At 39.5% G+C, this 14876-nt stretch overlaps 1 protein-coding gene across 2 annotated transcripts; it reads right to left on the bottom strand.

Annotated features, from left to right (window-relative positions):
- Positions 1-1564: 1564 nt before the first annotated feature.
- Positions 1565-13638, bottom strand: tubb3 (tubulin beta 3 class III). Of its 2 annotated transcripts, XM_033035677.1 has the most exons (4): positions 13497-13638; positions 5734-5842; positions 4858-4968; positions 1565-3185 (listed from the first exon to the last, which is right to left on the bottom strand). In XM_033035677.1, the coding sequence occupies exons 1-4, from the start codon at positions 13551-13553 to the stop codon at positions 2110-2112; spliced, it is 1353 nt and encodes a 450-aa protein (XP_032891568.1). In that variant the 5' UTR covers positions 13554-13638; the 3' UTR covers positions 1565-2109. The 2 variants fall into 2 exon arrangements, with proteins under 2 accessions (XP_032891568.1, XP_032891569.1); XM_033035678.1 differs by lacking the exon at positions 5734-5842 and having other exon boundaries at positions 13497-13636.
- Positions 13639-14876: the final 1238 nt, after the last annotated feature.

The following is a 14876-nucleotide window of genomic DNA, read 5'->3' as shown; positions in this document are numbered from 1 at the left end:
TTATTATTGTCAAGGATATGGAGATACAATGAAAAGTTTTGTTCTGGCTCCACTATCAACTACCAGCCTCTGTCACACTCACCTTCCCCACCTGTTTCCATCTACCCTTCATTCACTATCTACAGTATGTGGTGCCACTTATCACCTACCAGCCCCTACTGCACCCTCCTACATACTGCTATATGCTGGCAATTTTTCCTGTTTCTTTAGTCCTATTGCAGGATCTTGACCAAAAATGTCAACTTGCATCCTTTGTCTCCATAGATGTTTCTTGACACGCTAAGCTCAACCAGGGGTTTGTGTTTGTCCTACCCGTCTGTTCAAGAATTTTGCGATATTGAACTTGCTTGTTGATCTCAGAATAATTACTACAAACATCATAAAGGCAAGGAAGTCTGTATTTAATCTGATCTGTTACCTTAGTCTTGTTTTATTTAGAAGGCAACCAAGTATATTTTTATCCAGATTACAGAATATCTCAGATGCATGAGCATAGATTGAACGGGCTAGCAAAGTATCAAAGTAGTAGTTTGTTAGTAGATTTTTATGGATGTACAAAATAAATGGATTGAAACATGCTTGAAATGGATTGAAACTGGTTTGCAGCTTGGTCGAGAACCTTTGTTCCTGTCCTCAATGGTCAACTCAAACATTGAAATATAGACATCGGGGTCAGAATCCAGTGGAAGAGAACAAATGTATTGAGAGGATTTTACATCTGATCCCTTAGATGGTACAACCCATTACATTGGACTCAGCAACTTTGAGTAAAAAGAAAAGTGGAGGTAATGTTTTAAATATATATATATATTTTCCTGGAGTTTATGCTATTTTTATGAAAATTTAATCTTTTTTTAAATTTAATTGTTTAAGCCTAGTGGAACTCTTTTTAAATGACCAAGTATCAGAATAATTTAAAGACATTTGATAGTAGTGAGCTGTCAAATAATGAAAAAGGACACAAAGTCCTGGAGTAACTCAGTGGGTTAGGCATCAAACTGTTTTGCTTCATTTATATTTGAAGGATAATTGTTGGCAGGGATACTGGTGAGAATAACTTACTCTTAAATTGTGCCCTGGGATTGTTTAAACCAACTGAGAAAAGATGAGGCACTATTAATAAATTTAATTTGTCAGCCTTGGCTGCAGTCTCTGGAGTGAAGCCTGAACTCTGACTGTTCTGATTTAAAGAATGCTACTATTTAGCCATGGTTAACGTCAGCATAGATAGAAATGTGGCTGAAGTTGTTCAGTGTGAAGATTGAAAACAAGGTCTAGAAAGCAGAGATAAGTGATAGTTGGCAAGGGAAAGAGAGGAGGAGTATAGAAGAATAGAATTGAAAGAGGGAATACAACTTGTAAAGTGGAAGCTGTTTATTATGTGGTAGAACAAACTCGTTCTGGCTAAAGTGTTGAATTCAGTCAATAATAGCTGATGGAGGGGTGGAGATTATAGTTAGTGTGGGTGTGATGCCCATTTGTTTAGACATGATTATGTGGGAGATAATTTGTAATAGGTTGCGAATACATGTAACTAGAGAATAAAACTTCACACTTTTTTCAAAACGGTGCAATTTTAATTTTAAGCATTTGTATTATGTATTATATGCTCCACAGTCTGGAGTATTGGGACAGTAATGAGGATGAACATTTTAGTGCCATGTCTCTCTAGTCTGGTCTACTGCTCTAGTACAAGCGAAACACTGAAAAATTGTCACCGTACCTCATTATAATGTTGATTTCTTTCAATTTGAATAAATGGGAACATTTGTAAATTACATGGATTTGCATTAAATGCACAACATCAGAAACTGTTTCACAGCAATAATTTATTAAATATTCAAAAAATAAACTGGCAAACAGTATAAAATAAAATCAGGAATTCATGTTATTTAAATAAAAAGTTATAGAGTTTTGAATATCTAGAACTTATACAGAGTTGGTTGCTGATCAATACTGAGTGTAAAGAGGATAACAGGATAAGGCTACCAGAAGCAAGTAATCTTTTACTGAGCTAACTCGTAGCAAAGACAAGTAAAAGCCTGATAAGTGAAGATCTAGGGCAAAATGTTTTCACATCCTCTCAGTGGACAATGAAAGATTTGCAATTCATTTTGGACCATGTGCTTCAGATTCTTCTTCATCATCCTCATACATCTCCCCTTCTTCATCTGCGGTAGCATCTTGGTACTGTTGGTATTCAGATACCAGATCATTCATGTTACTCTCTGCTTCAGTAAACTCCATCTCATCCATACCTTCACCAGTGTACCAGTGCAAGAATGCCTTCCTGCGGAACATAGCTGTGAACTGCTCCGAGATCCGTTTAAAAAGCTCCTGGATAGCAGTACTATTTCCAATGAATGTGGAGGACATCTTGAGTCCACGGGGTGGAATATCACAGACAGCTACTTTAACGTTGTTGGGAATCCATTCCACAAAGTAGCTACTGTTCTTGCTCTGAATAGCCAACATCTGCTCATCAACTTCCTTCATGGACATCTTACCCCTGAAAACTGTGGCCACTGTCAAGTACCTACCATGACGGGGATCACAAGCTGCCATCATATTTTTGGCGTCAAACATCTGCTGAGTGAGTTCTGGAACAGTTAATGCCCGATACTGTTGGCTTCCTCGGGCAGTAAGAGGTGCAAATCCTGGCATAAAGAAGTGGAGACGAGGGAAAGGTACCATGTTCACTGCAAGCTTTCTCAAATCGGCATTGAGCTGTCCTGGAAATCTCAGAGAAGTAGTGACGCCACTCATGGTAGCCGACACCAAATGATTGAGATCTCCATAGGTGGGTGTTGCAAGTTTGAGGGTCCGGAAGCAGATATCATACAGGGCTTCATTATCTATGCAGTAAGTTTCATCTGTGTTTTCTACAAGCTGATGGATGGAGAGGGTGGCATTGTATGGTTCTACTACTGTGTCAGAAACTTTTGGAGAAGGAACAACGCTGAAAGTATTCATGATTCGGTCAGGATATTCCTCTCGTACTTTGCTAATAAGCAGGGTTCCCATGCCAGATCCAGTACCTCCACCCAGAGAGTGAGTAAGCTGAAAACCTTGCAAACAGTCACAATTTTCACATTCTTTTCTCACCACATCAAGGACAGAGTCTACCAGCTCTGCACCTTCTGTGTAATGACCCTTTGCCCAGTTGTTTCCAGCTCCACTTTGCCCTATAATGAAAAGAAAAAAAAGTAAATGAGGAAGACTTAAATATTAGAGGTGTAAATGTTCAGAAATAATCACAGCAATTCCATATTCTGGAACGAAATTCCTGAAAGCAGTAAATAACTTAATTATAACCACTTAAATAATTTTGTGATAGGGATTTCATCTAAAGAAAAACCTGCTTATCAGCTCAGTCTGCAATATAACTATTGCCAATCAAACAAGAAAATGTTAGTTGGCATTTTACTCTGGTGATTATATAATCAAAAATATGAATTATTTTCTGACAACTATAATTTTATGAATACAATAACACAAAGAAGAATATTGACGCATATCATTCTTAAGATCTGCAAGATGTGAAAAAATAAGTGTCATCTTCAACTGATACATGATTATACAGATTATAGAGGGTGTTCATTCATTCAATCCCCATTTTACCCATAGGAATTTATAATGATGCAAAATAATCCTATGTCCATGCTTATATTGATAATTAGCTATATACAATTGTTACTTGTCAATTGTGGTAGAGCACCACTGACTGAAAACCATCATCATTATGTTAAATGTAAAGGCAGAATATTTCCAGAGATGAAACGTTATTATGTTAGCCAATTTATCACATTTCACATGTGCAGCAAGTCGAAATGATCCAAAAAGGAGAATAAGAAATACTTAAACAGGGTTTAAATATTTAAACCCGTCAAAAATGTTGTAAGTTAAAAGACACATCCCAAGGGTCAAAAATGCAAGAAATATATCAATGGACAACTGGAAATGGTTAGAAAACTGTCTGCCAGGAATGGCATAGGGAAGAGCAGATCGTAGGAAGTGCTGTCCCCAAATCTGGAATGGGCAGGAATGAGCTAGAAAAACACAAGTATGAAAACAGAACTTGTTAGATCAAATTTTAATACAAAAATATACATAAGTTTAAGACATTTCATATAAGTGTATATAATTTTTTTAATTGTCATTGATATTTTCTCAACTAAAGAGTTGATATTTTCTCAACTAAAGAGATGTGTTTTGTATTGCCATCTCTCCCAAACCCAAACTGACAATTGAACTAGCAAAGACAGCACAGAAATTACTTCTCGGACACCCTTAACGGCGCAATTCATGCTAAAGTATACGTTTTCACAGACACAAGGAGTTGAAGCAAAAGTGGGTAACAATTTATTCTACTTTCCAGCAAGAGGGAAGGGAACGAGCAAGCAGCAGAGGGGCCAAGTGGAACACTGCTTTGCCGTCAGCTCTACATTAAAAAAAAAATCAGCCTTCTGGAAGTGTACCCATTACTTGAAAACCAGAAATGAGCAGCAACAAAACCTACTTTTGTCACGAGAATTCATATTTTTAATGAGGATTTGAGTAAAACCATCAACCATTTCATTTGCAAATGCAAAAGATCCAATATTAGTTTTAAGCAGCCCGTTCCAGAAGAATGAGAAATCACCTGTGGTCTCAATGAAAATATATTCAAAACCTTAATCTGTTAAATTATATGTCATTAGACTTGTTTGCCATTATTTTCCTATCATGGATACATGCAGAAACAGATACATTTCTAACGTTAAAAAATGAAAATTAATTGTGCTTTAGCTGGAGGTATGTTTGGAAATTGGATATAATTTTGACTTTGCATTTTGGCTCCGACTGATTTCTACATACCAAAAATAAAATTGTCTGGTCTGAAGAGATGTCCGAAGGGCCCTGATCGAACACTGTCCATTGTGCCTGGTTCCAGATCCACTAGGATGGCTCTGGGTACATATTTGAGAGCTGCAGAGAGAACAAATGTCAATAATCCGTAAATCTGAATTTTGCTCAAATGAAGTAAAATTCTGGCGCAAGGGAGCAATTATTTCAAACTCGCCCATTCTCAAATTGGTAATCTGTAATCCACATTTTCTCGGCTCTGTCCCCATTGTCTCAAGTATTTTGTCTTTTGCAACATGCCATACTCTCCATTTATGCATGTGCTATTCCAAGGTAATTTGAGATAGTTTTACACAATTAAAATAATGCTAAATATCCAGCAGCATATTGGAAAGATCAAGCTATTCTGGAAGTATGAATCAGGCATTGCCAAGCTGTTATTTCAAATGGCTTAAAGTTTTGATATGAAGGCAGAATCAACTTTTTAAGATCTGATTCATAATTCAGTGGTTGGATGTTTGAACAAGTTTAATATTGTAATTCCTATTCCACCCATTTCCAAAAACATGGCTAGTAGGTTAATTGGCCACATTGTTCCAAGTATGTAGGCAAGTTGAAGAATGTAAGGGAATTGATAGGAAGATATGAAATAAATGTAGGATTACAGTCATGTATCTTTGATGGTCAGCATGGACTTGAGTGCCAAAGAGCCTGTTTCTGTACTGTACTACTTTATGCCTTTGATCATTATTTCAACCAAATGCTGTGCACTTAGAAATCCTGGATAATACAGGCCATCTGTCACAAATGTCAGTATAAATGCTAATTATACCCAACTCTGGCTTAATGTTATACAAAATTTCAACCGTGTAGGTTTACTTTACTTACAAGAAGCTTCATTGTAGTAGACACTAATCCTCTCCAGCTGCAGGTCTGAGTCACCCTCATAATTCCCACTCGGGTCAATCCCATGCTCATCACTGATGACTTCCCAAAACTAATTAAAAAAAGAGGAAATGCATAATATTCAGATAGACTGATTTGTAGCAGATTTACAATAATTTACACAAATTCTATTGTTTTGATTTTGCTCAACTCCGGTATCCCAATTTTATTAATCTTTTGTCTCTGTGCTGAAAATAAAAGAATATTTGAAATTTTTATCAGTCATAGATCGAGTATATTAAAAGCCAGTGAAATTAATCTTTGTTTTGTTTTGCAAGCATAATGCATATCTTAACATATATCTAATACTGATGATACTGTATTAGAAATGTGCTACTTTTGAAATGGATCTGAGAGATGAAACTTTAAGAATAAAGCATGATACAATTTATTTGGAGGCAACCTATTCCCCCACTCGAGGCTCCATAACTAAATCAGTAAAAATTGGAAGCCGATTAAGGGAAGTTTACAAAACCACTTCTGGATTTCCCAAATTAGGACCAAGTGTAGAATCGCTGCTTATTTTAAGGCTGCTTAGGGAATGCAGGATAGATAACTGTTGGCTCAACAAATGCAGACACAAGGATGCTGGTTTACCATAAAAGATACTGTGTTGGAGTAACTCAGCAGGTCACGCAGCATCTCTGAAGAATATGGATAGGTGACGTTTCGGATCAGCACACTTCTGACATTGTGGGCGAGTGGAAAAGAAAGTTGGAAGAGAGATGGGGCGGGACTGGCAAGTGATAGTTGGATGGTTGATGGAGCTTTTGATTGGCAGATGGTTCGACTAAGGCCAGAGATGAAAAGACAAAAACTGAGATAACGAGGTAAAGATAGAGGAGGCGTGAATTGTGAAGCCAGAGGAAGAGTGGAAGGGGACTAGGGAAGGAGAGAAATCAGTGCAAATCTAGGTAGGACAGAGAAGGTGGAGATAACGGGTTGGGGGGGGGGGGGGAATTGTTTGTCAGCTAGTTACCCAAAATTAAATAATTCAATATTCACACCATTCAATTGCAGGATACTCTGGCAGAATATGTGGTGCTGAATACGAGCACCTCAAATTCCATTTAGGTAACTTACACCCCAACGGTATGAACATTGAATTCTCTGTTCTTAAGTAACTTCAAACCCCTCCCCCTTCACCCTCCCCCTTATGCCCCACCTGGACTCACACATCATTTTCCTCTGTCTCTCCCCTTCCTTCCTCTAGCTTCACAAATAGCATCTCTTCAATCCTTTTGTCGCACACCTTGTCTTTTCATCTGTGGCATTTGTCCACCTCCCTCCCCCTTAACTGTATCCATTTATTGCTTGTCAGGCTTTGTCCTACCCCTCCTCTTTTCCAGCTTTATTTACTCCCTCCCCGGGCTCCCCCATCCACTATCAGCCTGAAGGGTCCGACCCAAAATGTTCTCCAGAGATGCTGCCTGACCCACTGAGTTACTCCAGCACTGTTTGTTTTTGTAAATCAACATCTGTAGTTCCATGTTTCTACTTTATTTTACTCCAAGTCTTCTGCTAAGCGAGTTGTTTGGTGGTTTAAATGAAGATTGTAGATATACATTGCATTCTCTAGGGTTAGTTAATCAAGTAAAAACCCTCAGCTGTGTAATAAATCATGCCTCATTCATCATCAAACTCGCCTGCATTTCAGCACCAGCTGGCAGACATGGGACTGCTTTAATTTCTTCTTGTATGGTCTCAAGAGTAAAAAGGATGTAATCTAACACCTTTGGCCCCTTCTAGTTCTGCTATTCATCTAGACCCAGATGGTTCCCAGTTTCTAACGGATTCATATTTAATCTTTTTGAAAGCAGCAGATGTGACGTTAAAACAATTCTAGCTTGTAAAATTGAGCAATTTTCCTTCCAGCATAAATTCAATCTTTTCTAAAACTAGGATTATCTGGCACAGTGGACTTTCCATACAACCTTAAGGTTCAAATCTAGTTTTCCCAAGACAATAAGTTACCACTTGCTATAAAACTGATAAGATCCTGTTTCTGGTAAATACATTGCCCTCCAAAATGTTTGGGACATAGACCTATCATTAATTTATTTGCCTCAGTACTCCACAATTTGACATTTGTAATAGAAAAACTATCACATGTGGTTAAAGTGCACATTGTCAGATTTTAATAAAGGCCATTTTTATACATTTTGGTTTCACCCGTGGAAATTACAGTAGTGTTTATACATAGTTCCCCCCATTTCAGGGCACCATAATGTTTGGGACACATGGCTTCATAGGTGTTTGTATTTGCTCAGGTGTATTTAAATGCCTCCTTAATGCAGATATAAGAGAGCTCTCCGCACCTAGTCTTTCCTCCAGTCTTTCCATCACCGTTGGAAACTTTTATTGCTGTTTATCAACATGAGGACCAAAGTTGTGCCAATTAAAGTCAAAGAAGCCATTATGAGACTGAGAAACAAGAATAAAACTGTTAAGAGACATCAGCCAAACTTTAGGCTTACCACAATCAACTGTTTGGAACATCATTAAGAAAAAAGAGAGCACTGGTGAGCTTACTAATCGCAAAGGGTCTGGCAGGCCAAGGAAGACCTCCACAGCTGATGACAGAAGAATTCTCTCTATAATAAAGAAAAATCCCCAAACACCTGTCCGACAGATCAGAAACACTCTTCAGAAGTCAGGAGTGGATTTGTCAATGACCACTGTCTGCAGAAGACTTCATGAACAGAAATACAGAGCCTACACTGAAGATGCTAACCACTGGTTAGCCGTAAGAATAAGATGGCCAGGTTACTGTTTGCCAAGCAGTACTTAAAAGAGCAACCACAGTTCTGGAAAAAGATCTTGTGGACAGATGAGACGAAGATTAACTTATATCAGAGTGATGGCAAGAGCAAAGTATGGAGGAGAGAAGGAACAGCCCACGATCCAAAGCATACCACCTCATCTGTGAAACACGGTGGTGGGGATGTTATGGCCTGGGCATGTATGGCTGCTGAAGGTATTGGCTCACTTATCATCATTGATGACTCAACTGCTGATGGTAGTAACATCATGAATTCTGAAGTATATAGACACATCCTATCTGCTCGTTCAAACAAATGCCTCCAAACTCATTGGCCGGCGGTTCACTCTACAGTAAGATAATGATCCCAAACATATTGCTAAAGCAACAAAGGAGTATTTCAAAGCTAAAAAATTATCAATTCTTGAGTGGCCAAGTCAATCACCCGATCTGAACCCAATTGAGCATGCCTTTTATATGCTGAAGAGAAAACTGAAGGCGATTGCCCCCAAAACAAGCATAAGCTAAAGATGGCTGCAATACAGGCCTGGCAGAGCATCACCAGAGAAGACACCCAGCAACTGGTGATGTCCATGAATCGCAGACTTCAAGCAGTCATTGCATGCAAAGAATATGCAACAAAATACTAAACATGACTACTTTCATTTACATGACATTGCTGTGTCCCAAACATTATGGTGCCCTGAAATGGGGGAGACTATGTATAAACACGGCTGTAATTTCTACATGGTGAAACCAAAATATTTAAAATGGCCTTTATTAAAACCTGACAATGTGCACTTTAACCACATGTGATTTTTTTTCCTATAACAAATCTCAAATTGTGGAGTACAGTCAATGACGGGTCTTTGGCCCAAACATTATGGAGGGCATTATATGTAGCTGCCATGCAAAACCTTCTGCATCTTGGCCAGAGGTCACCGATATTGTTAGGACTGAAAACACTTCATTTATTGCCCATCCCCAATTGCTAAAGGTGAGTTGCTTTCAAACCACGATAGTATTGTGAGGTACGGTACTATTAGTTGGGCAGTTCTAGGATTTTTACATTTTTTGACAAGGATTCTCAACATTAGTGGCAAGGATATATTTATAAATCAGGATGATATGTAACTTGAAGGCAGTGAATATTCCAAGCATCTGTTCCCCTTTCATAAGTGTAAATGATGCTAATTACCATCTTCTTACATATGAGCTATTTGGTAGATTTTTATCACCTGTGTGACAAAGTAAATGATATAAAGAATGACACAAAATCCTGGAGTAACTCAGCGGGACAGGCAGGATCTCTGGAATGAAGTATTGGGTGACGTCTCAGGTCGAGACACTTCTTCAGACTGAGTTACTCCAGGATTTTGTGCCTACCTTCGATTTAAACCAGCATCTGCAGTTCTTTTCTACAAATATAAAGAATGATATGAATTTAATGCTGAAGTATTCATTACTATCCAAACACTAATCTCTGGTTTCCCATTTCTGTATCTCTCCTTCTGATTCATTTTGGTCCACCCATTACTCTCCTCCAGCCTCCCCTCCCTATTTTTCGTTTCCATCCCCATCCTGATTCCATTCACCTCCTCGCACACTTCAGGCACTATCCCCTCCCCCATTTAATTGGCCCCTCGCCTAGGGTGATGCAGCGGTAGAGTTGCTGCCTTACAGCGCCGGAGACCCAGGTTCGATCCCGACTACGAGTGCTGTCTGTACTGGGTTTGTACATTCTCCTCTTGACCTCATGGGTTTCCTGCGAGATCTTTGGTTTCCTCCCTCACTTCAAACACGCACAGGTACGTAGGTGTGTGTTAATTGCCCCTAGTGTGTATAGGATATTGTTAATGTGCGGGGATCGCTGGTCAGTGCGGACTCGGTGGGCCGAAGGGCCTGTTTCCGCGCGGTGGCTCTAAAACTCAAAAGTTCACTTCTCCCTTAAATGATTCACATTATCACCTTAAAAACACACAGTGCTGGAGTAAGTCAGTGGATCAGGCAGCATCAGTAGAAAACATGGATAGGTGACGTTTCGTGGTCGAAACGTGGATACGTCACCTATCCATGTTTTCCAAAAATCCTGCCTGACCTGCTGAGTTACTACAGAACGTTATCTTTATTCGTAAACCAGCACCTGCAGTTTCCCAATTTCCTAATTATCTTCTTACTTATTACATTCAAGCACTTGTAGCCATTGTGTCCCTGTTTATCACCCTACCCCCCCATCTCCATATGCCCTTTTTATCCTTATCTGCTTCTAACTATCGCTCTCCTGCCTTTGACTCCCTATGCCCCACCTTGCTCTAGCGGCCCATCCTCCCTCACCCCTCCTGTCTACTTATGACCTACAGCAGCTCTCATCTCACCCCCTCTCCATGTTCAGTCCTGATACAAGTTCTTGGCCCGAAACATTAACCATTCCTCTCCCCCACATCCCACAACTGCTTGACCAGAGTTCCATTTAAAAAAAAAATATTTTTTAACCCTTTCTGTTAAAAGGATATATCCAGTAGCCAAATTGAGTGCACTTGTTTTTATAAATGTACACAAGAAACTGGAATCTGGAGCTAAAAACAACGTGCTGGAGGAACTCAGTAGGTCAGTCAGCATCTAGACCGAATCAAGAACTAGAGTGCATAGGTTTAAGAAACACAGAAGGTGCAAGAGTAGGACATTCAGCCCTTCGAGCCAGCACCGCCATTCAAAATGATCATGGCTGATCATCCAAAATCAGTACCCCCTTCCTGCTTTCTCCCCATATCCCTTGATTCCGTTCACCCCAACAGCGATTCTATCTCTTGAAAACATCTGGTGGGAGAGAAAATATTTAATAGGAACCTGAAGGGCAACTTTTTCCAGAAGGTAATGTACATATGGAACGAACTGCCAGAGGAAGTAGTTGAGACAGGTACAATAACAACATTTAAAAAACATTTGGACAGGCACATGGATAGGAAAGGTTTAATAGGATTTGGGCCAAATGCAGACAAATTGGACTAGCTTAGATTGGCATTTTGCGTGCCATAGATGAGGTGGGTTGAAGAACATGATTCCGTGATGTATGTCTATCTGTGGAGGGAAACAGAGTTGTTTTTTTTCCACATCGTGACCCTGTCCCTGAATTCCTAGAAATGGGATCTGCTCAGAACACTGGTATAAGCAAAGCATTTTAGACAGGCTAACATCAGTTCCTTATATTATGCATTGAAATACTTCTCAGCTGAATAGTTCTTTCTTTATATTCTACAGCACATTCACACGGCCACAGTATTTTGAAATGTATTAAAACTGCCCATTGTACATTTCATAGTATATGTAATAGGCCAGGAACTGCCACTCCTATTGCAATCCTACTAATAGTTTTAAGGTTGTGAAATGGTAACTAAAATTATAAATTGTTGAAAATGCGTTTTGAGTCATTCAGTGTTTGAAAACTTCAACGCATTTTATTCTGGGTTGTTTGTGCATTTTTTTATTTCAGCTTACTAGTGACCTGCAATAAGAAATTACTTGCAGTTTATTCTACAAATACAGCGGAATAGACCCATTTTATCCATAGCTGCGCCACACCTGAAAATATCACGTCATTCTGATCGATGTACGCATCTCTAGAGAAAGATGGGGGGTAATTTGCGTTCAATTACTCTGGATGCATTAAAGACAGCCACGTCCATGTTTGATCCCGATCCTTTTCCATGGTGAGTGAGATTGGCGAAATAAAACCCCAGACAAGGTATTGTCAGCCTCCTCACGTACCCACCCGCCTATGCCGTTCTCCATTGAACCCCAGTAACCGATCGGTTTGAAATTAACTTTGTCCCAATTCTTGCCATTTGATTTGTCATGGAGGGCCAAGATATAACAATTCCTTCATTGCTTTTTTATTTTATTTTAAACAGCCGCTTTCAAAACACCAGAATAAAGATGGCCATCATTTCTATCGATGTCCATGAATAATAGGTCGTGATTTCCCGGGCCCATGGATTGACATTTAATCAGATTGCCCACGTCCGTTCCTATTTCACTCATACCATTGTCGCTTTGTAAAACTTGATTTATTTGTCAAGATTAAGAGATTCTCCAGATAGATTTGTGCTTCGCCTAAATCTATTCAAATAATCACCCTTCGATTGCACGGAATGTCAGAAGGAATTACTTAGTAAGTTATCGCTTATGTTGCAAGTTTACTGAATCAGTGAAGAATTCTCAAATATATATATATATACACACACACACACATGCAGTGTATATGTGTATATATATATTTTCCACCGAATGGGGGGAGGGGGGAGAAGATGGCAATGTCCGTCTCCTAGGTTATTCATATTAAGAGATTGCGCCGTTAATATGACACTGATTTCATAGTTTCTCCAGCATTTTTATCCACCTTCGATTTTCCAACATCTGCAGTTCCTACTTAAACAACTGAGTTCATAACTAAAGCTTTGTCTCGCTATTATTAAAGTCGTGGCTCCACCCCGTATGCGCTGATTTCATGCAAATCCATGGGTGCCTGCGGCGGTGTTGTGCTCGGCCTGTGCGGCACATCTGAGCTAATCGCTTTCTCCCTCTTGTATCTGCAGTCTTGGGCGTGGCTGTCTGCAGAGCCTTGCATCCCTGCGAGAAGCAGCCAACAGGCGCAGACACCAGGACAAACCTTCCCGACGCCACTTAACAATCTAACAAAGACTAATCATGTGAGTTTACAGGATGGACCAGGAGCTGCATACGTGAGAGGAAAACAATGCATTTTCACAGCACCATTCTGTTTACAAATTGCAGAATATTTGCAGGTTAAACGCACTTTACAGTAAGACAATGATTATGCAGAAGTAATTATCTAAATGCAAGTGCATTTTCTTCAGAGAATCTGTTATTGAACATACATCGCGATTATAAGTATATAATCCCGCACGTTTTGCAGCAAATAATTTACCTTGGCACCGATCTGGTTGCCGCATTGGCCAGCCTGGATGTGCACGATTTCTCTCATTGTCGCACTGTTTACCTCTGACTGCAACTGCTCAGACCTTTCAGCCGCGATTCTGGTTGGAGAAGGCAGCGGGATGATGCCGTATCCTCTTTTATACCAGTTCACTGGATCAGCTGATCAATGCCACAAGCAGGTGATTTCAGAGATAGATTATGTCAGTCTCCTGGGAGAGAAAACTCGGCGGCCAATACCGAGCTGAGGAAGCCTGCAACATCCCTGCAAGGCTGCAACGCCAGGATGGCCTGCCACAAAACCCATCGCCATTGCTGCAAACACTGACTCTCCATTGTCTTTTCCGTATTCGAAACAAAAGGACGATCGCAGGAGCGACACCGAGCTGCACATTTAATGAAGGATTCAACCACTGACATCAGTGCCATAATTTCTGTAGAATTGCACAGTTGCACCTGTTAAAAAAATTCTAACGGAACTGTACAGAAATCTGAAGAAGAACACAAAATGCAGATGTCGCATTTCGGTCATTTGTTGAATAACGCTTTAACCTCACCAACACAGTTGAAGGTCATGAAATAACGTGGGACAGCGCCGGTTAAACGAAATTACAGCTGGAAGCGATATACAGAATAAGAAAGGGTTTAGACAAAACTAGGATGCTCTATTTACATTTACAAAAGGAACATATATATATCTGTCTGTAAACAGGGATAACGTTTATTTTCCGGTTTGTTTTGAAGTTCACTGGTAATAAAAATCAAATCAAAAATTACAATGCACGAACCAACCTCCTTTCCAACTGTTCCCTTACTTAATCTCGTTGCACTGACGTGCAATGACAATAAAAGATATATTATTATTATTATATTCAGCAGAGGGGTAGTCAAACTTTTTCTCATGATGACTTACTTTGCTCAACCTAAGAAATCAATCAGTTTTACATAAAATATTTCACTCAAATTGTTCATACATTTCCATCACACAATGTGATTTTGATTGTTATTCTCAAAATGAAATATAGAATGAGTTTTTTTAATCCATTTATTTTGCTGAGGCATACATGTGGATAGAGTATTGTGGGTTTGGTTTGGCAGATTAATAGTGTGATCTTGTGGTCATTTTGCTCTGGGGCGTAGGAAATGCATGCTGAACATGACTGAGTACACAATATCTGGTGGGGAATATGAATGGATGAATGCTAAAGGAAACAGTAGCCGTAATGGTGCTCTTTATTCATGAGATCCACTTATGCACTTACCAGGACACCAAACCACACATCCACATCCCATAGGCCAAAAACTATTCAACCACGCACCCCAAGACCTTCATTCACACACTTCCTTTCTCTTATTGAAAAAGCCAGTGCAT

Source organism: Amblyraja radiata, chromosome 17 (genome assembly GCF_010909765.2).
Source record: "Amblyraja radiata isolate CabotCenter1 chromosome 17, sAmbRad1.1.pri, whole genome shotgun sequence".
Taxonomy (NCBI): Eukaryota; Metazoa; Chordata; class Chondrichthyes; order Rajiformes; family Rajidae; genus Amblyraja; species Amblyraja radiata.
Note: the sequence above shows the minus strand (reverse complement) of the source record. Positions and strands in the feature narration are given on the sequence as shown.